At 37.1% G+C, this 22386-nt stretch overlaps 1 protein-coding gene across 1 annotated transcript in view; it reads left to right on the top strand.

Moving 5' to 3' along the window:
• The first annotated feature begins 578 nt into the window (after positions 1–578).
• Positions 579–22386, top strand: part of LOC141429650 (uncharacterized) — a 29371-nt gene continuing 7563 nt past the window's right edge. Inside the window, exons 1-7 of the mRNA XM_074090075.1 lie at positions 579–723; positions 5378–5441; positions 7790–7905; positions 8508–8678; positions 9866–9989; positions 21191–21417; positions 21782–21969. Of these exons, the coding sequence (XP_073946176.1) occupies positions 682–723; positions 5378–5441; positions 7790–7905; positions 8508–8678; positions 9866–9989; positions 21191–21417; positions 21782–21969 (932 nt within the window). The 5' untranslated portion in view covers positions 579–681. The remainder of the gene's footprint in view (positions 724–5377; positions 5442–7789; positions 7906–8507; positions 8679–9865; positions 9990–21190; positions 21418–21781; positions 21970–22386) is intronic.

The raw sequence follows: 22386 nt of genomic DNA, 5'->3' as shown, positions 1-22386 counted from the left end.
TATGGTACGCTTAATTAAATGTAAGATTGAATTGAATTTTATAGGCGCCCCCACTCCATTTATCAAGTCGAGTTCATCAAAAATTTGTACCCAAACTTTTTCTATGAAACTGTAACTTTTAAAACCTTACACAGCATTAAAAATCAATCCAATTAACCTTTGCATTATTGGGGCTAAATTATATAATTTTGATTAGCTGAGTAGCTCAATGCTTAGTTTGACGACCGGGTGGCCAAGTGGTAAGAGAACCTGACTACGAAGCTTGAGGTCCCAGGTTCAATTCTTGACCGGGGCAGATATTTGTATGAATAATACGAATGTTTGTTCTCGGGTCTTGGATGTTTAATATGTATTTAAGTATGTATTTATATATATACAAGTATGTTTAACCGTTGCCTAGTAGAGGTATCCATAGTTCAAGCTTTGCTAGTTTGGGACTAGGTCAATTGGTGTCAAGTGTCCAATAATATGTATCATTTTATTCATTTATTTATTATTTAATGCGTAATGAGAAAGTGTACATATAAAATATGTACTAATACCTATAAAGCCAATTATGATATTATCACTGACGTAAATAATAATAATATTATTGTATTGTTACAGGTAGCAATTAAGATAATAGATAAATCGCAATTAGACGCAAGCAATCTTCAGAAGGTCTACAGAGAAGTGGACATCATGAAGAGGCTCGACCATCCTCATATTATTAAGCTATACCAGGTGAGAATCGTCCCTAAACATTTACTATCATATTTAAGGAGCATCCGAATTGTTTCCTCCGTTAACGTTAGGTCGCGTTATTTTATAGCGGGACAATGCCTATTCGGGTCACCACAGGTTCACGGGGAGGTCATTCGTGGTTGCAAAAAGAACTCCCGTTATCCGACAGCGGAACAAATACGTATGAATTAGAACGACTTAACCACTTGACGTAGCATGCACTACTGACTCGTTAGTGCAGTTGACTCGTTCTTAATAATCTAATACTATATGTAATTTATGAGGCAGTAATACGAAAAACAGTTACGGTACTCAGGCGTGACCAGCGCGAAGCTTCTTGTTATGGCCATCTTGTTAAGCACTTGGACTAGTTGTCCACGTAAAGTGACACCGCGTGAAGTATCTCAGATAACGACCATTTTTAAGCATTCAGTAATGTAAATTAGAATACACGGAGTACCCCGTGCAATAAGGAAATACAGCATGCGGTGTACTCTGCGGTAGGTACGTGTCACTGTCAGCTAATTTGGTGCTTATTGAGACACCTTTTTGGAGTCACAATTTGGGAGTAGGGAACTCCCATGTTTATTTCTGCCTGTTTTTCGCAATGTCATTAAGGTATACCGTTGGTGGTGTGCCAACTGCTCGTTGCTCATTTGCTGCAAGCGCTCCATCACTTCCCCGCCAACTTTAGCCAAATAAATTGCACTCGTAATGTCCTTCTTTTTAGCCTCATTACTGATACAAATATACGAATTACCTATTCATACAAGTGTAGATTCGAATAATTGGAGTGCATCCAATTAAATTCGAAACACGCAATCGATAACTCATCAAAGCTGTGAACTTATATTTTTGTGAATGTAAATTAATGTAATTACCTATCACTTGTGCACCGCTCAGGTTTCTCTTTTACGCAAATATACATTTAACGTTATGCGTTTTGTCGGAGTGGGTATTCATGTTGTATCGATTGAACGTTACTTACAGTCAATGAAATGCGATTTCGTTCCTGTTGTGCAACGTTGATTGACGTCTGTGTGTTTTTTCAATAACCAACTTCGTCCATCTTACTGATTGTGATGTGATGACTGTATGTGACTGTGGTGGAGTAACCGGTAGCTCTGAAACACAAAAATTAAAAATCATTTAGAAATGCTATTAAGGAAACTAACGATATTTGTCTTGTCACTCATTAAACTGGTGGTGTTGCTAATCAGTAAAGCTAAGTACTCATGTCACACGCCTAATTCATACTACGCAAATTTGTGATGCAAAATGCAGATGCATCGATTGAGTCTGTAATCCTGGCTTGAAAACAAAAAATACATCACATTTTTATGTATTAGGTATATATGTAGGTACATAAGCTCCCGATTAATCGATCTTGATTAATATCATTGCTCTCATCACGTGCCCGCCACGCGGACATCTGTTCACACAATTATCCACCACAATTTGGTTAGTTTATATTATTATACTAGGTATATTTTGAATATATACGTTCATAAACATAGGACACAGACATACAAAAACATAGGACTCGGGGAATACGTTTATCGCAAACTTAAGGAAAACTCGTGGTATAAATTCAAGATGCATCACTACATAAAATCTGCAGAACGGATATGTATCAAATTCATCGCGTTTAAATAACGAGTACAAAGGACTCGTTTCAGCAACGCACTCATGAACACTGCTGATTGATGGGAAATTTCCAGAAGAGCGGAAATGTTAAAGCTAAAGAGCTTGTAAGCTGATTTAAATTGATTGTTTCAAATTCCACAAATCCATTACTGGTCGTTTGCGCTTATTAAACCGAAAAATATTTCAGGTTTCACCCTCAGAAACATCTGTACCTAGAAAATATCAAATATTGGAGTAATACAAATGCGATTGCGATTTTTTTTAGTGATGGCTATCATCAATTTGGTTTATTCGGCGGCCGAAAAAATGAGCGAATCGCTTTTGCTTCGGTAGCTACATTTGTTATAGCCACAATACAGACTCCCGACGTTTTATTTACACGAAGACGTCTCAATTCTAAATGTAACTATTTATTTTGACTGTTGTTTGTTTAACAGCTGCTTTAAAAATGAAGATCGATCTTTGATTTGTGACAGCGGGCACAATACACTCGTTACAGCTGTTGTGATTCTAGTTATTGAGACAATGGGCTTGCATAATTGTGATTTCGTAACAGAGTTGCATGTTGAGATCAGATTGATAGATAGAACATGAATGGTATGAGGAAGGTCTGTTCTCTGTTGTGTACAAGTATACAAACATTTTGGCCACCTTGAATGGCAATCGGCAAACAATTGGTACGTCCTTCCTTAGTCGCGGGAAGGGAGCGTTTCCGTCCGCAGAACAGTAGCTTGTACGTACTTGTAAACAATCAAATTATCCTTGAAAGGATTAATTGCTATTTATCTTTGTTCATTGCTTGTTTTAACAACGGATGTCTATTACGTCTCACAAATCTTCTTTAAGTAGGTGCTTAGGCATAAATGAACGTTACGAAACTTCTTTGCCTTGGTTATTTTTATTACTTAGCTACTAGAAAGAGATTATTTCCGGATTACGTATCTGGGAACAATATTTGATGATATAAGATCAATCTTTTCCGTTTCAGTACAATGTTCACAAAATTAGATGCGACAGATTTGGAAGGAAAATGTGTTCTGTGTTATTTCGTTAGTAAGATGATATAACCGGCTTGGCTATTTAATGCGATAAATAACATTATGTATGAGTATAGTGAGTGAGTATACGAGAAGTTTACATATTTTTAATTTCTTAAATCAACAATGACTCTAGTAGTCATTGGCAGTTAATGTTGTGATAAAAGTTTAATGTCGATGACATCATTGTGCTGTCCTGTTTCTCATACATCTCATCAACAAAATTAAATACAATATCTTTTGTTAATACCTACCTTTGGCTTGCTTCTCTACGCAGGTTAAACGATTAATATTTGGTTGTACTTGTACAAAAATATCCAATATATATTCAGTATTATGAGGCAGCAATCGTTTATTCATTTACTCATGTTTGATTCAAGCTGGTGGTGGGTTGTCGTGTGCGTAGTTATTGTAAAATATTCTCCAGTTGTCTGGAACCCGGTGGAATCACGAATTTACTTTACAATCAAGGATCCATTGACCTGCGGATTAAGTAAGAGTGCTGGCCTCGAGTTGAAGTTAAAATTGCTAATGATGTAAGGTATATATATATATACAAGGTATAATGCGCCCATGAACTGGCCGCGGCCGCGGTAAAAATGTAAACCAGCACTATAAATATCTATCGCGTGAGTCACTGATGGTGCCTGTCTGCATACTACGGCGATAACACCTTTCAAAACAAACGTTAATTGCGGTGAACTGTAACGCGACCTTTATGAATAATGCCTGGTCGGTGCTTTGTTTGAGAAGCGCATGTAAATAACACTTGTAACTCGCATGTGAAATGGTTACGGTGGCATTAATACACAGTGTATTAACACTTTTTAGATTTTTTAAAACAGTTTCCTGCGCTAACAGAACGGAGCGTAAAGGATAAAATTAATATAAAGTGACAGCACTTGCTGTTGCTTTACTATGCTGCCGAGATCACCATGTCATAGTCATATCACAACCCATCCACCGCGCTCCTACCGTTAGTTAATCGCTGGCTGTAGTAGGCATGTAATAGGCTCCGGTTTCATACGAGAATAATATTACAGTATTTATTTAACAACTATATATAAAATAGCTTAAAACATATGAAATTAACAGTTAAAAAGAAGACAAAAAGAACTAACCTAAGATACCTTAATTAAATAATACAAGTTACTATAAAAACAAAAAGTATAAAAAAACACCCGTCTACAAGTTTTGCCTGTGGCCTGTGGCAGGGTTCCCGTGATGCAGGCCGCATGAATAATGTTTTTCAATTTAATTCCTCAAAAATCGTGTTTCAGAGATTATTTATCTCTGCTACGCCACACTATCGAGAATATCATTCGAATATTTTCAGAATTGACATTCCTGTTATAGCTAAAATGTTCTCGTGGTGAATCTGTAACTGAGACGCCCTTGGAATCGCAATAAGTAGATAGTATCGTCTTTATATTTCCAACGAATAAAATTCTGAGAATATTGCTACAATTTTATTTTATACAGTTATAAAAATATGTGTCCAAAGAAACATACGTTCAACGAAAAGAAATTGCTTTTTCTAATATGTATTTTATTATTATTATAAATATACAACATCTCTCAACTCTAATAAAATAACAAATAAATTTATAGCGCGGATATCACCATTGAGAAAAAAAATACAACCGAATTGATAACCTCGTTTTTTGAAGTCGGTTAAAAAGGTGGACGACGTCGGACGGAACCAAGTTGCGAGTGATTCAGAATGGAATTTATTATTTATATATATACATTTGCGAGTTAAATTAGCATTTTATTTGTGTTTACGAAGCGATCGAGCTTATAGGTCAAATAGTTTACATAATTATGATGTAACAATTAGTCGCAAGGCAACTAGAATTCCAATACTTTTCACCAGAAACACTTAGGTATTCTTAGCATAAGTATCTAACCTACTTTGTTCTCTTTTGATTTCAAGATTTATAACACTGCTTTGCTTCGATTGCCAACAGGTCATGGAGACGAAAAACATGATCTACATTGTATCTGAATACGCGAGCAAAGGCGAAATCTTCGGTAAGTGCACATTTACATACACTAAAATTTTCCATCGGCTACGAACAAAAGATCAGAAAGTATCCCTTTGTCTACAGCGAGTATAAAGAGGTTTTTTGTTACACGGCGGCTTCCAATCCAATCGACCAAGTTTTGATTGATGACGTATATTAGCTACGATATCGACCATACAATGGCTTTGTGATGTTTGAGCCGATTTATCACGTGTTTTGGTAAAATGGACCGAAAATACATTACTTAATTACCTGCGTGTCAGCATCAGCGGGGTTCCTAGCTAAACATATATTTTTTGCTCTGAAATATGTTTATTAAGATAGAAAAACCAAAACGCAGAAATAATACTAAATAATATTACAATCTCAATTAAAAACTAAGCTTTATCTAAAAAAAACTCCTGCAGCATTGTGCCGAAGATGCTGGCAGCATTTCCTTGTTGAATCGCTAGGCTAATTCTTTGAGCGAGGTAGCTGCCAGCTCTTCGGTCACCGGTGGCATCGATAATCCTCTTCGAAATCTCTTTGAAGAGGCTTAGTGCTCCTGGGAAATATTTAGGAAGGACCAAAATAAAAGTACTTACTTACTCCCTCAGTCCAATGGAAAATAGAAAAGAGAAACAGAAGGTACCCACATTTTATTTTCTTGTAACGCTATGCGTCATAGCATAGGACGAAACTTAAATTAGATAAAGGAAAGCAGTGGACCTGAAGTCTGACGTTTCTTAAACATAGTTTTACGTCAGTCCTAAAGTTATCGCGGCGTGAGGCGACGCAAACGATTGCATATTACCGAGCCACAGCCATAACTTCAGACTTTATTGTTAGGTATTCCTACAACAAAGAATAATTATGTATTATATTTATGGTAATAAGTTTGGTAATGTGCCTACGCACCTACATTGTTAAAGAAATAATTTCCTTTTCCTTTGAATTCGTGCGAAGTTGATTATTTGAGAAACCTACGCACGTATCAAAATAATATTGAAAGTTCCAAATGGGACCTGCTCGATACCCAATTTGCTTTCTATCAAATAAGTTGTAAAGGTTCCTCTCGAGTAGTTAGGGTTCAGTGACACCAGTAAGGTGTTTCTTACGCCGAACATGTGAATTTAAATGCGTCTTCGAATTCGGACTTATCGAGGTTAACATCGCTCGTTTCGGCCCCAAACTTTCTGCCAAAAAATACCTTGGTTTTATTATACAACTTGACTGCGTTCTTTTCCAACCAATTATTTCCGAACTTGCGTGCTTTGAGCTAAGTAAATTAAAACATTGACTTCATAAAGCTGGACGCCCAAAAGCATAACCTCGAAATCGATTAAGGGCGCCTGTACGTTCGTGGCCGCTTCGGCCATGACGTCAGCAGGCTCCGGGTGACGTCACTAGCGAGGGCGCGAGAGGCAAGGGGTAGCGGGGGATGGAGAAGTAATTTCGCGCACAGCTGACTATATTCGCCCGAAAGCCAACTGGTGATCGCCAACCCGATGCCTTTTGCCCGAATGAAAAACATAAATCGTCAAAGAGGCTTTCGAGATGATGAATCCATTTTATAATTACACCACGTACCTAATTTTTTTTTTCAATTCCAGCAGCACTTTTGTTATACCTACTTCCAATTTTACCTTTACTGAACAAGGATGGTATAAGTAAGATGATTTCTGAATAAACAATGTCGCAGTGCTGTGGCACGGCTATCGGTTTCAAGTAGGTATCATATCACATTATGTATATCGATGAAACCGCCACACAGTTCGACGTGTGTTTATATCCGGTGAATAAAGCATTTGACGTTTGTAATTGCACCTGCGCCGTCTGATGTCATTCGGTCTCGAAAATAACAAATGAGTGTAAATTTCCTGGTGTGGAATGCAATCACTACAAGAGCCTACAAATTACCTAATATCTGGTAATTTTCAAAACGAACTTGGTGTACCTATATAACTATGTGCGTTCCTTCAGTCATACTTTGATAAAACCGTTCAATAGGTATGATTTTATTCGAAATAGCATCCACAACAGCTAGTTAAAATTTCCAAACTGGTATATCGTTTAAGTGGTATATCGTTTAAGTATTTAGTATGCAGCACAAATCCGTCGGCATCTGCCAATCGGATTGATGGATGTGGCATGTTGCATACTTTTCGCATCGCTGCCGAGTCGCTCTAATAACTGAACGAACCACTACGCTACAAATGTTCAGTGTAGTAACAAAAACATATACTTACTTAAGGGATATTTGCGATACGATAGACGTCCATGCGAACCAATTTCCGGCAAAAATAGAACATTAATATGAGTGAAGGCCGTGCGGAAGGTAGTTACTGTTTACGTAATTAATAACGTTTCCTTCAGATTACATCGCGAAGTATGGGCGGATGGCCGAGCAGGCTGCCAGGCGCAAGTTTTGGCAGATCCTGTCGGCAGTGGAGTACTGCCACGAGCGACGAATCGTCCACAGGGATCTTAAGGTTCGATTCAAACACATAATGAAGTTATTATATTATCCAGTGTCCTATGAAGGAACCCATTTATAAGTCTGAAAAAAAATCTCGTTCAGTCGTAAGCAAGGTATTAAAATTCCATTGTTTGCTCTTCTGCGTAAGCGTCTTAAGTCTGAGGTCGGGTCAATATTTAGGCCATCTAAGTAAACTAACCCTCCTCGATGAAATTGTAAAAGCAATCTGTTAATAACAGCGTCGGTTTGCAAAAAGGGCTTCTTTATATTCCAACTGATCCGTTCTTTCGCATCTGATATCATTATGAAAGGATTGCGGACAACGCATCAGAGAGATCCACCAGACTGGATTAATTTAATTAGCCACTCCGATTGCACTGACGTAAAATATTTTGTAAGCATATTACTGGATTTGACTGTTTCCGACTGCATGCCAGCTGTTTATTTCTACAGATTTGTTCGTAAACATATTTGACTGATTTCTAAGGTATAATATTCGGTGGAAATTGCTCAGTCAGTATTGTCGTTTCAATCAAGTTTTAAATAAAACTCGTTATTAATAGAAATGTCCGATATACCGAGACTTTGTTGAATGAGAAAACTTTTTCCATTTAGGCGGAGAACCTGCTATTGGACGCCAATATGAACATCAAGATCGCGGACTTCGGGTTCAGTAACTACTATGCGACGGGAGAACTGCTCGCGACGTGGTGCGGATCCCCACCCTACGCTGCACCAGAGGTCTTCGAAGGGAAACGATACACCGGGCCCGAAATTGACATATGGGTACGTTATTACATTACTGTGCTCCTCTAGATTCGTATATTAAACACGAGGCTAGATTATGCTCAGTTTGAATCGGTGCCTTCTTATTATTTTTATTCGTTGGATAGCTATTGAATTTATAACTTAATTCTAATTCAAGAGTAAGTATACCTGAACATGAAACTACAGTGAGACTCACTCATATTAAATGATATTGTAACGGATAACTCACGTCTTAAACCGAGTTTAGATCGACATGTTTCGACATGTTTGTGTTTTTTGTTATGTCGAGCTAAACTCGGTTTAAGACGTGAGTTATCCGTTACAATATCATTTAATATGAGTAAGTATATCTATAGCTTAACCATGAATTAGGAAATTATATTTCTTTGCTCGGCTAGACTTCAAAGTCAAAGTCAAAATATCTTTATTCAATTTAGGCTACAACAAGCACTTATGAATGGCAAAAAAATCTACCTAATCTCTATCTAATCTACTTGTACTTATATTAAACACGGGGCAAGATTATGCTTATTTATATTTATGCCTTTTTATACTTATATAAAGTTTGGATGGTTATTAAATTTCTACCTGACACTAATTCAGTGTGATGATTAGTAATATAATATTTGATTTATTTAGTGTTCTTTAGTTATGAAGTGGAAGATTATTTGATATTGATGTAATAGCTATTAGTATAAATTGCGGGAAGCTAGTCGACTCAGTTTTACCTGGTTTTTATTTATAAAAAATATCACGTACCTATTTGGTAAATGCCATTAGCGTCTGTTTCCATTCAGTACACTCTAAAAATATAGGTACTTACCTTATTTAACATTTAATTGTTTTTAAGTTGTAATTTAAACTAAACTAAATCTTTACGAAACCTATGCAACATGTAGGTTAATAATATAAATAAAAACAATAGCTGTCTTTAATTTGTTAATTGGCTTTCAAAATACATTTACATCATACGCGTTACACCGATACCGACACAATAATTTACCTAGATTTCACAAAATGCTCATATTGCAGACACGTAGCCCTTTAAAGTCTCCCCCTGCTCTCCACTTTTCTCTTCCACTTTTTTCTGCCTTTTGTCCCTCTCTAAAGCACGCTCCTACTTGATATGCATCTAAATCATCCCGCCATCTCCATCGCCTCTCTGTTTCTATTTGCTCGTGTAATATGTTTTTTTTTTATTACAGAGTCTGGGAGTAGTTTTGTATGTCCTGGTGTGCGGAGCGTTACCTTTCGACGGCTCCACGCTACAGTCTCTGCGCGACCGCGTGCTGTCAGGAAGATTTAGGATACCCTATTTTATGAGTCAAGGTAAGGATCTTTAATGTACATCCCATTTTACAAAGTCGCAAGATATATAAAAAATGGAATTAAGTACTAAGTCGAACCTGTTCTCGGTAACTATTGGTAATCGCAATGTTCTTTTAATTTATGTACTTATGCAGTTTTTATTATTTATTATTAAAGGAAAATAAAACATATGGGTTTAGAACAAATGAAGCTGCATTTCTTAATGTTTTTGCAATGCAACATTTATAAATAAAACGCAATTGAAATGCCTTGCCTTGGCAACCTTGTGATATTAATTTCTTCCTTTTAAACCTACTCCAAATCTCGTACAATTCAAATTGCAAGACAATAGTAGGTATGCAATTGATCATTAAAACTTCTTGATTACGATAGTTATAATCGTAATTTAACGTTTCCCTATTTGATTTTAATTCACTTCTGATACATAACTTTTGCAAGAGCTTAAGTCTAAGTAAGGTTCAGTTCGGTCTTCACGTCTTCATCAACTTTTCCCATTTTCTTTCTAATTAGGAAGATTTCGCCGGCAAAGTTTGGATGGTTTTCTCGGGTAACGACTTTACCGAATTATGCTATTTTATGAAATAATATTATAGGCTTTTCTACTTTTGCACAGCAAAATCTGTTAAGTTGCCATTTGCGAGTTATTCTTGCAATACATTTTATCTTAATTTTTCAACTATTCAAGCATACCGAAACGTAAAAATTACACAATAGAAGTTAAGTTCAGTTAGCGATAACGATATCCAACTCTCGTAACAATCGAATCAGTTACAGATGTTAACTCACGTTTAAGGCACACGTTCCTGCTATCGCCTGGCGAGATGTTAGGTATTGTGCGATTCGTAAACTCACAAATATGAACGCACATTAAAGTGATAAATAAGAGCATTCGCAATGACGCAAAACACTCCCACGAGTGATTGAATGAAATGAGGTAGGTACGAGTATTTCCAGGACTTTCACGTCAATATCGTGCAAGAAATCGACTATAAGAATGTTCTTTTTTCTATTTTAAGCGTCACTCATAGTTTTTCACTTTGATCTAGGATCTAGTGGTATTGTCAACAAGCAGGGAGTTCTGAAAACACTTTTTCTCCCGAATAAACATCAGTCAAACGTAGCCATCTTTGAAGCCGAGCTTTGCGCGAACTGTGTTAACAACTTCGACTTCTGGGTAGAATAACACGGCCAAAAGAGATTTTGTGCTGAAGGGATTCCCTTGATGGAACAACAATCCGGTTCGTTTAGAGTTCTTGAACAAACTTCCAACCTGGCAATTTTGACTACGTAAACGAATGACTTAGTAGCGATTTTGTGCAGTTGGTACACCAAGACTAATTACGTAGTTAGGTAAATGCGAAGAGATTAACCGTAATTAGGCGTTCTTAATGAACTGTTCGCACTAGCCATGTGACTATTGTTCATTGGCGCACTTAGAAGATAAAAAATAATGAAATCGATAAGCATAGAGGCGCTTGCGTCAGCAGTGTGTTCAATCATGCATCCTCTGGCCGGCCGCGGCCGCCGCCATCCTCCGGTTTCTGCCATTCTTTCCTACTTACAACACGGAACACTAGCAAAAAATACATGCGTACATTCATTGTTAGTATTTATTTTCTCTCGTAGGTTATCTTGCTCATCTGGGTCACCGATTACGTCTCGCCGTTATCGACGTAAATTAGTAAGAAAAGAAAAAACACTGTAATCGGACTATCGGATACACATTAACAGTCGTACCGTTGACGTTGACGCAAATAAGATTACGCTAATCAGATAAAGTATAATAAATGGTTGCCAATTACGAAATAGGTAAACCAAACCAAACAATAAAAGCGCAATGACCTTTCTCGAAAGAATAATTTATTGTCTTCTGCGCCAGTTCCAATGTCCTATTTACAACGATTAATTTAGAGGCATTAAGTCAGTCGCCGATAGAGAATAGGTAAATTAATTTTGCTGTATTCATTTTCAGTGTTAATTGCAAGTTGGTATCTTGATGATCATGGTTGTGCCAAAAATAGTTTGCGGACGCAGAGGAGTCCCGAGTGTCGATACACTCCCCGCACAAGCATTGACGCGCGAAACGTTAATGACTTTATATAAACAGGCCTTATCTTAAAATAAATGGTAGGTATCAACGGGAAAATAAATTCAGACTTCATTGCGTTATATATCTTCATTCACGAAGAATGTGTCTAGTATAAATAGCGCGCAAGGAGCAGAATGATTTTAAAATATTGGCAATCCACACTGTATTTAATATTTCTGAAGAAATTTTACCGTATTAAAGCTAAGTTGAGGCATATTGCAGGATCGCTAAAGCTGCGTCTGGAAACATTGTTTATTTTATTCAAGAGGTTGTTATAGGCCTCGGGGGTTTCATTCTTGTTTTTATAAGACAGATGTAAGGACGTGAGAGGATTCTAAATTGTTGATGAAATATTTTGAAGAATTAGTTCACTTTAATATATAAATGGGCCCGCGTGGGAACTATGGCCCAAGCCCTCTTGTTCTGAGAGGAGGCCTGTGCCCAGCAGTGGGACGTATATAGGCTGGGATGATGGGATGATGATGAATATATAAATTAATGTAGGGACGAGACCGACGTTAACAATGTGGGTACAGACTAATAGGTATTAATTTACGTAAATAATAAATGTTACATGTCACACGTAACTTATATTTACTGAGTTACGTAGGGAGATTTATTTCCTTGGGTTAAACTCTGAATTTATTTGCTGAAGTTTCTCTCAAAACATTTGAGAGGTTGAGGTGCTTAACTGAACTGAACTTGTATATATGTCTACCCTAACTTGTCTACGACTCACATCAGACGATTGAGGTCACTTCAAGGGGATGCTCCGCTATTTTCAAAGGCTTGTATTAACTGCCCTTGAACTCTTAATGTTTCTTTTATAATTTATTGACCGCCAAGGACATAATTTACTACTAGCAAGTGCCCCTATTTATGAATAATTCAAAGGTCCTAATGGAAAGTTCGTGTCTCGGAAAATTTAGTCCTGCCTTGAAAAGTTTCGATTATTTTTGAGGGCTTGAGGCTGAGTTGGATCTATTCAAAGTACCTAGTTACTTCGTAGCGTAGCTCACCGCACCCAGATGCCCTGCGAACTTTGTCTAAAGTTCTGCAGGACTGAGCTATAAAACCTGCGCCATTATGTTTTCGGTGAACAGCACGGATTTAACTCGTAACTCGCTAGTTTGTGTTGAGTGCTCTATCTCATAAAATATCCCGCTGAAAATCGCATGTACATAAACTTTATGTTTCGCTTATTTAGTTGCAGGATTGTGTATGAACACGGCAACAATATTTAATTTGTTATTATTTGTCTAAAATAATTAAATATGTTGATAACAACTTGCAGATACGTCAAAAGCTTAACAATAGATAAGAAAGAATGTTATTACGTCAATGTATGCTTATCAAATAGGTGAAAGTAGAAACTTCATTGTACAAAATATAAACAAAATATTAGTAGGAAAACGAGATCCAAAAATATCTGTGGGCATTGAATAGAGTCATTTAGTCAAATGTTGGTACTTAGCTGATACAATGGCATCACTTATAACTAAAAATAATATAAAACATACGTCCACCTCACTCATAGCAATGAAAGGTGAAATATGATGTAAAAATTGGTCAAGTGCGAGTCGGACTCGTACATGAAGGGTTCCGTAAACAGTTCAGTAAGTTTTCTTAAAATTCTTCGAACAAAGTGTTTTTTGCTGACAGTACTTTATGCCCCTGGTTACCAAAGTACTCGTCAAGACGACAAACTAGTCCAAACTCGATGCGGTCGTTTCGTTTATCACAGAGTTCCTATGGTCACCCGCTAGCTTAATCATCAGATCAACTGCATGTTATAATAATATTATTGCATTGTCATCGGATTTATACATGCGTATAAAATTTCAGCTCAATCGGTTGAAGGTATCCACTTCAAATTTGAGTTAAAAGATTCCACCCGAGCAAACATTAGGTACACTGCAAATAAATATAATAATGCTTGTAATAAGTTTTTATTGAAAAAAAAAAACATTTTTAATACAAGTTTTTTTTGCCGAATGTACTTTTTGTTGACTGTACTTGCATTGTCGTCTAAACTACATATCTGTACCAAATTTCAAGTCGGTACTATTACCTATTGAGGAGTTCCCTCCTGCAGAGACGATCCTGGCAGGACCACCAAGATGTCACTACTAGTTTATTGTATTGTCACCAAATTTACATAAGTATGCAAAATTTCAAGTCGATCGGACCAATGGAAGTGTCAAATTTAGCTTCCAAGATTTGACCCAAACAAACAATAAATAAAAAAATAAACAAACAGGGCAAGCTAAAGAAAAGCTTCCAAAAATATCGCCGAAATGTAAGCACTTGTGCAAGTATTTCGAATAAAAAACAATTAGTATTCTCATCTCTTTGCTTCTGAAGTCATTGCCCGCAACGCGCCACGCGCGGCTAAAAAAAAATATCTGTCAGCGCGGTTCATACGCGGGAAATTCGGCGGACTTCGTATGTGTATAATTAAATAATAAGAAGCTTGACTAGTGTGAATAAATTTTAAACTGTATTATAAACCTTGTAAATAGTGTTAAATACTTAGTATGATTTTTTTAGTGTAAAAAACAATAGGTAAACATACCTAATGATTAATACGGCGTGGATTTGGCGAGCGCTTTATCAAAGTTGGCTTCATTGAGGTTTGCGGTTCATAAATTGCTATATTAATTTTGCATAAAAACTAATAAACCCCTAATAAATAAGTCACTACTTATTAGGCGACTCGGTCGCCTTAGCAACGGCTAATAACGCCGAGGAACCAAAAAACGCTGAAAAAACACGTTTCTTGTATGAAGACCCCCTTTAATTTGTAACTTTATTTTATTTTTAGTATTTGTTGTTACAGCGGCCACAGTAATACATAATCTGTGAAAATTTCAAGTGTCTAACTTTTACGGCTTCAGAGATAGAGCCCTGTGACAGATGGACGGACGGACAGACAGACAGCGGAGTCTCACTAATAGGGTCCCGTTGGCACCCTTTGGGTACGGAACCCTAAAAACCAATAGCCTTAACTTTACCGACTTTACACACTTTACCCACTTTACACACTTGCGGCTGAAAGAGCAGCAGAACTAGACTTTTCAGAATTTCGTTATGAAATTTTGTCTGCATTCCAGTACATAGGTAGTTATAAGTATTGTGTTGAAGCGTAACTCGCACGCCACCAGCACAGACATAATGTCTCACTTTTACATTATTATAGAAATCCTCGCGTGCTATTTAATTAACGCCAGAAGTACATTCTGTGCGTAATTTACTGTTTCTGCACATGCTCATGAATGTTAACAATTTCCTTTCCGTTTGCGAAATAGGTTTACCAGCCCAATTATGTAACAGATTAGTATTTAATTAGTGACTTCACACAGACATATGTAGTCAATACGTATCAAGTTTCCTCCCACAAGTTAAAACTACGTATAACGTACATTGTATTTCAGTGATGTGTTGGAGCGGGAACTTCCATTACGAACTCAAGTTAGAACCGCATAAAATCCATAAAGTCAGTCACGTGTCGCCAAGTCTTAACGAGCCCCAGTCCCTGAAATATAAAACCATAACCCTAAAATACAAACCTAAAAGCATGATACCTGTGAAAACGGCCCCAGTTATCTCGACAGGCACGGGCGTATTGCGCACGGAATGTCGTCATACCGGAGGACATCATGAAAAATGTATTTTCTTTGAGAGTTGATCGCACGGGAAGCGTTGACGCATTCTCGTCTCTCGAATTTTCAAACCGACGAACATTTGAAATGTTTGCGAATGTTAACGAGGGCACGCCTCGCGTCGCGACAACTGATGTACAATGCGATGAAAATTCGCTACATTTTTAAACGCGCTTTTCTTTATTTAAATTAAGCTCTTGAAATGATATGACTGTTGCCGTTGGAGCTATTTAAAATTGTATTCATAAAATTTTTCATTCAGATTTTTTATACGATTTTTTACTGATTACTTTCATTCTGATTATCTTGGTAAAAACTTTTGTTTTGTGTTTTAGATTTGAATCATCACAGATATTATGCCGCTTTATTTTTTTTCGGTAGAGAACAACATTGAAAATATTTTAGTTGGTACTGATAGTACGCTAAACCTTTTATTTACTTAACTATATCGCGTCGTATTTACCTGAAAATTCATATATCTTAAAAAACGGAAACACTTTATTGTACACGTTGTAATTCCTAAACGTATCTATATAAAAAAAAATATAACAAAGAATTGAACCGACTACAAAAATCATGGTACTTAATAATTTTCTACCAGTCTGAAGTCGGTCGGTGCCTCAGCACCAGCCAGCAGAAGTGGGCTATATTATCTACCTCACCTACGCACTTTATATTGGGCTTCAATAACTCCTGCTGGCTCGTGCTGAGGCACCGACCGACTTCAGACTGGTAGAAAATTATTTTCATGGTTTTTTTGTAGTCGGTTAAATTTTTTGTTACAATTTTTTTTTTCACGCTTTTTAGTGTAAATAATCAAAGATACAATAGTTTAATATCAACTGCTCGTCACCTTTTACGAAAGATTGCTTTTTCCGATGCAGAGACGTTCATTATTGAGGAGTTCTGGTGCTTCACCACCTGTTTTACCATATGCATTACGAGGAGCATAAATTGCTTAGCAACTGTGTCCAAGTAATTAAAATTCAACCCGTGAAATACTTGTTATTGAGTAGTAACTTCGATGGTCAACTGTGGTCTTCATCATCAGTTCCACTTCACCAAATGATGACTTTCAAGAGCAAATGCACGAGCTACTACTAAATATATCCAATTTTCTATAGGTGTCCCTGCAACATTTGAAGAGTTCCCTCGATTTCCTTAAGATCCAATCATCAGAACCTGATTTGGTGCTTATGGGACCTAATTGAAGACATTCCTAGACGAACGCAAAAAAAAAATCAAATAAATGACGGTAACAAACACAAAAAAAAACAACTGAATTGATAACCTCCTTTTTTAAAGTCGGTTAAAAAGGCAATCATTTCAAAATTAAGATGTCATTTTTCCGCAACGCGAAGACTAGTTGAAAACATGCATGTACGATATGTGTCTATGACTAATCTGAACACCAACTTAACCGCTGAATAATCTTGTTTCGGATAAAAAAGTGTAATTATACCTAATATTGAGTGCACAACTCGAGGTTTCTATGATGACGAGCAAAGTCAGGACACTACCATACTTGGCAACGAACGCAGTGAAATCTAAAAGCGCAAATAAACGCGTGACTTTCTAACGTCCCAGAAACCATCATATTTGGCATTTACCTAATTAAGAAACCGTCATTAACAATAAGTCTGAAATGCGTCATCTCTCTTGTATGGCATGTTTACATATTTACGAGTTGCAGTTAGAGATGGAATGCAGGACGGCGACGCGGCCGTAAAACGCCGACAAGTTCACGGATGGATCACGCCCGTCGCCCGTCCACCCGACTTTCAATACTTACTATTAAATAACTCCCGCACATTTTTCCCGCGATTGCGTCAATGGTCAAGCACAGCACGCGATATTTGCGTCCAAGTGATTATTAATAGCATCTACTGGCGAATTCCACTACTCATCGACTTTATTTTAGAAGTTAAGGGAGGTAAATAAAATAGTACGAAATTATTCACAGACCTAGTTGATGCGCGTGCGCGGCGTGTTTTGTTTTCGTTAAGTGCAGGATTTTGCGGGCGATCTATATCGAGAGAGCGCCGAATGTTTAGCGAATATTTATATCGGATTCGTCACTCCCATCGAATCTATGTTTTGTTAAAGCTAAGTAAAGAGCGAGTGCTGCGATTGAAATATTTACATTAAATTATTTTTGGATTCGGCTTATTTATTTCTCATCGGGCGTCATTCACTTGCAGCAGATGAAAGCAATTAATTTCCGATTGAATGACGCATGATCGGAAAGACCGTAGCACGCGTTACTAAATTACCTACTCGGCACAGTTTAAAGCAGGGAATCAATGAAAATAATTTATGATGAATAATATCATACCTAATTAGATCGAAACTTTAATCTAAAATTATAAAAAATACTTAATTACCTGTTTTTTATGCAAAATAATAATTATTACGTTGAAGTAACTGTTTGTTAGTTTGTGTAGAAGTGTAGGTCAATCTTGATGATAGGCGATAAATTGGAACGCGTGTCTGTGTCTACCTACACTGAAAAAAAGGAACTATTTTGGCTATTTGACGTTTAGTCAAAAATTACTAATTAGTAACCAAAATAATGCTAATATTGCAAAACTGAATTTGTAAGACATCACCTAACTTTTAGCTATACTTACCTGCTACTTAGGCCAGTAGGCCTTAGTTTAATTGATTAAAAAGTTAATTAATTTAATTGGTTCAAAAGTGCCTACAAAATTTAATTGGTTAAAATTAATCGGTTAGGCCAGTAGGCCAGTAGGCCTTAGTTTTGTTGGAGCTCAAGTTATGTTACAAGCAACATTTTTTTTTGTTACTGTTAGCAAATCTTTTTTTCTTTAGTGCATTGAGACAAAAAAAGGCTAATTTTCACCGGAAAAATTATATACTTCCCGTGGGTTAACAATAACTGCGGGAATTCCAAGCAGAAGAAGCGAGTAGCAGTAGTAGGTATTTTTAAATAAATGTCTCTGACCCTTCCTTATTGCAACGAGGTATATATTGAGATACCTAAAGGCTCAGTTCAAATAGTTCAACAATCTTATTTACATATTTCAAGTAGTTCTGAGTACAACAAAATGTGTTAATAAGTATAATACCTGCCTCAAAGTGTCACGCCTTTAAGTTCTGCAAGCGATTTACGTCAGCGGTTCGCAGATCGAATGCGTATACTTTTGTGCTGCCGTCAAACCTCACCTTGCACGGCAGTAATTCTATTATCAAGTTCATTCATCTAGCGTTACTAAATATAGTTCAAGCGTGCAGGAATTGTGACCACCATTCAACCCCTTGATGCTTTCGCGTCGATATTAAAAACAATTATCACGCAAGAGTCTTTGCCACCACCTAACACGATAACCAATAACTGTCTTGTTTTGATCTTAAGTGAAAAAGCAATATAGGTAGTTTAAATTTGTAAACTGTCGCGTACCGAACTTGATTGACAGAATAGAAAATTAACGTCGTGCGTCAGTTTCCAATTGAGTAAATACCGGAATAGTCTGTCGCTGAATCGTCTTGGGTGGGATTATTACAGGCTGTTAGCTTAACATCAAATCTTTATTCATTCTACTTTATACAACACGAGAATTGGGTTTGCTATCGAAACAAAATAAACTAACATGCGCTAAAAATTTAATGTACTTAACAAGTATCAAGTATATTTTATCGTTTTCGGCGTTCAAGGCCTAATTTAGATGATTTTGGCTTGAAGATCCGATTACGCTTCGATCGGCGGTGAGCAACCTCTCGTTTCCCACCGAATTAGGATCGTCTGTCACAGTGGCATGAGCATGAGCCATGACGTCAATGTAACCGCGCGGCCCCTGACCTTTGTGCGCTTTCTATCACCTTGCGTAGCGCGTGTCGCCCACCGTACTGACGTAAAACCACCAATTTTAGAACCCCTACCACAACTATAGTTTCAGCTGCTTATTTATTTAGTCTGTAAAACATATACCTTCTATTTTATATTCTTAGACGTGTTGCGGTAACGGGTGCGAAATTACAAGCGCTACCAATATCACGGATGACTTGCTGATTGGAAGCGCTTGCAGTTAATAATTTCGATATGTGGTACCTACTTGGAAGCAATAAATCGAACGTTGTGTATGTAAATACTGCACGGTAAAGTTACGTTATAAACGTTCAATAGAAAAGGTTTTAATTTAATAACTGAAAATAAGTACCTTTTTTTATTGTGCCTAGTCTAAAATTTACATAGGACATGCGCTAATTAAACGTTTTAACGAAGTTGCATACTATTTAGATAGTTTAATACTGAGGACTTCGTTTTGCTGTCAGTTTGATTTTCTGCTAAAACTTCGAAGTAGAGTTATAAAACAAGTAGAATTACTGAATTAAGGAAAATAAACGAATATTTTTTTGAAATAATGAAGGTATTCGGAATTAAATTTCTTAATCAAATCAACTAACTTAAAATCAAAAAAATATTATGTAATATAATATAATATAATATAATATAATATAATATAATATAATATAATATAATATAATATAATATATAATATAATATAATATAATATAATATAATATAATATAATATATAGATGTCTGAGGTATAAAGTTGTCTTCAAATCTTGCAAGTCGAACTTAAAATTTGGTACAAACGAATATATATTTTGAATAATAAAGTTAACAAAAGATACTGTCGGAAAAAAGCCTGTAAAGTATTCAAATTATTTTTGTAATAACTCAGTAATACAATTTGAACTTGAAACGGCCACTTAAGTACTTTTTGTAGAACCTAAAACAAACGTAGGTTTCCCAATAAAGCCATTCGAGACGTAAAAGATCAGATTTATAGCCGTAGTGGAGTAGTGGGTAGCGTACGGCGGCAACCTTTGTCCTTTCAACTCTGACCGCTCACCGGTCTAGTGGCACCATTTGAGAGTCTAAACTTTAGATAAGCTCATAAGTGATGAAAAGACTTAACTAGACCTCTTTCAACAATGATTTTGGGTGCCTATAAAACAATTACTCCCCGTAAGGAGTGTAATTCTCCATCTTATTTATATTGCTTAAGGTACATACTCGTACAAATGTATGGAAAGGTTATCCGAAAAAGGTACTAACTAAATGATTATAGGAAGGCCTACTTCTCTCGTGAATCAATAGGTATCAGTAATCATTCGGTAATACATGATCGTAAGATCCTGTATTTCAAAAAATTGTATAGAACCCCGGGATTAGATGATATTAACTACTTCATATTACCTATGGCGATGTAGGTGCAGACTGCCAGTTTGAAGGGGGGACTGGGCCGGCCTTATTAACCGAATGTATCCACTGCAGTGGGTGAGCTAAAAATGCCACTGAGTGCCACAGGACGGATGGCGACGGCGGAGTAGGCCATGCCTAGTCCAATTACTGGTGATTAAGTTTCTTCGTCTGGCACTTGTATACAATAAAAAGTAAACGTTCTATTTTAATTATTTCAGACTGCGAATCGTTAATCCGCAAGATGTTGGTCCTGGAGCCCATGAAGCGGTACACGATCGACCAGATAAAGAAGCACCGGTGGATGGCGGTGGAGCCCTACGCGGTGCCGGCGCCGGCGGCTGACCCAGCGCGGAGCCCCGCGCACGCGCCCGCGCACCACGAGCCCAACGAACAGGTGCTCCGGCTCATGCAGAGCTTGGGAATTGATCCGGTGAAGACCAAAGAGGTAGGCATTTAAATACTACTTATACGAAATTCTACTGGCATTGTTATTGTGAATGTTAATTACACCTATTGCCATGTGGTAGTTCAAGAAGAAGCCCATAAAAGATAATCGCGATTTAAATACATCCCAGTGGCAAATCTCTCGAGATCGAGTTGTAGTCGCGAACTTGTTTCACGCAGGTTCAAAGTTTATTTTCTTCCGATGGAAAATGTAGGTAGGTACATAAGTTACCTGTATATTTGATAAGGTTCGACTTGGAAGTTGCAAATCACTCCATATTTTTGAAAAAAAAAAAATGACTTCTGCATATTGTCCCTGTGCTATCAGTTTACTATAAATCGCTGAACCGAAATCCTCTTTGCAGAGCCTACGTTCCAATAGCTACGACCACCATGCAGCTATTTATCTGCTCCTCCTGGAGCGGCTACGAGCCAGGGCCGCCAGCGGAGCCGCCGTCAACACTGACCGGCGGCCCTCGCGGCGACCCTCATCTGTCGCAGACCAGGCTCTGGTCAGGGAACTGCACGATGCGAGGCGGGAACACCAAAACAGGTATGGTAAGAGTTACGTAGATGACATAGCAATTGGATTGCGATATGAGAACATTACTGTGGTCCAAATTTTCTTTGTTTTTTTTTGATGTTAGCTCAAAAGCAGAGACAGATCGCATGTAATTTGATTTTTGTTTTGTTTAAAGAGCCTGATTTGTCTCATTGCTGGATAAACGCTTCCTCCCCCCTGTCCACGCCTCACTTTTCTGGATAGCATCCATCCAGTTTTGCTGACAGGCATCTTTCTCGACCAACCATCTCCGTGCTCATCTGCAGCTATTATAAGTACGATTTTTTGAGCGATTTCAATTTAGTTTTTGATTTAGAAAACAGTTCAAATTTAAATTCTAACTTGGCTAAATACCACTGAAATATTTGCAACATCAATTTGAGTAGGTAAGAAATAAACAATATATTT

This window comes from Choristoneura fumiferana, chromosome 7 (genome assembly GCF_025370935.1).
Source record: "Choristoneura fumiferana chromosome 7, NRCan_CFum_1, whole genome shotgun sequence".
Lineage (NCBI taxonomy): Eukaryota > Metazoa > Arthropoda > Insecta > Lepidoptera > Tortricidae > Choristoneura > Choristoneura fumiferana.
Note: the sequence above shows the minus strand (reverse complement) of the source record. Positions and strands in the feature narration are given on the sequence as shown.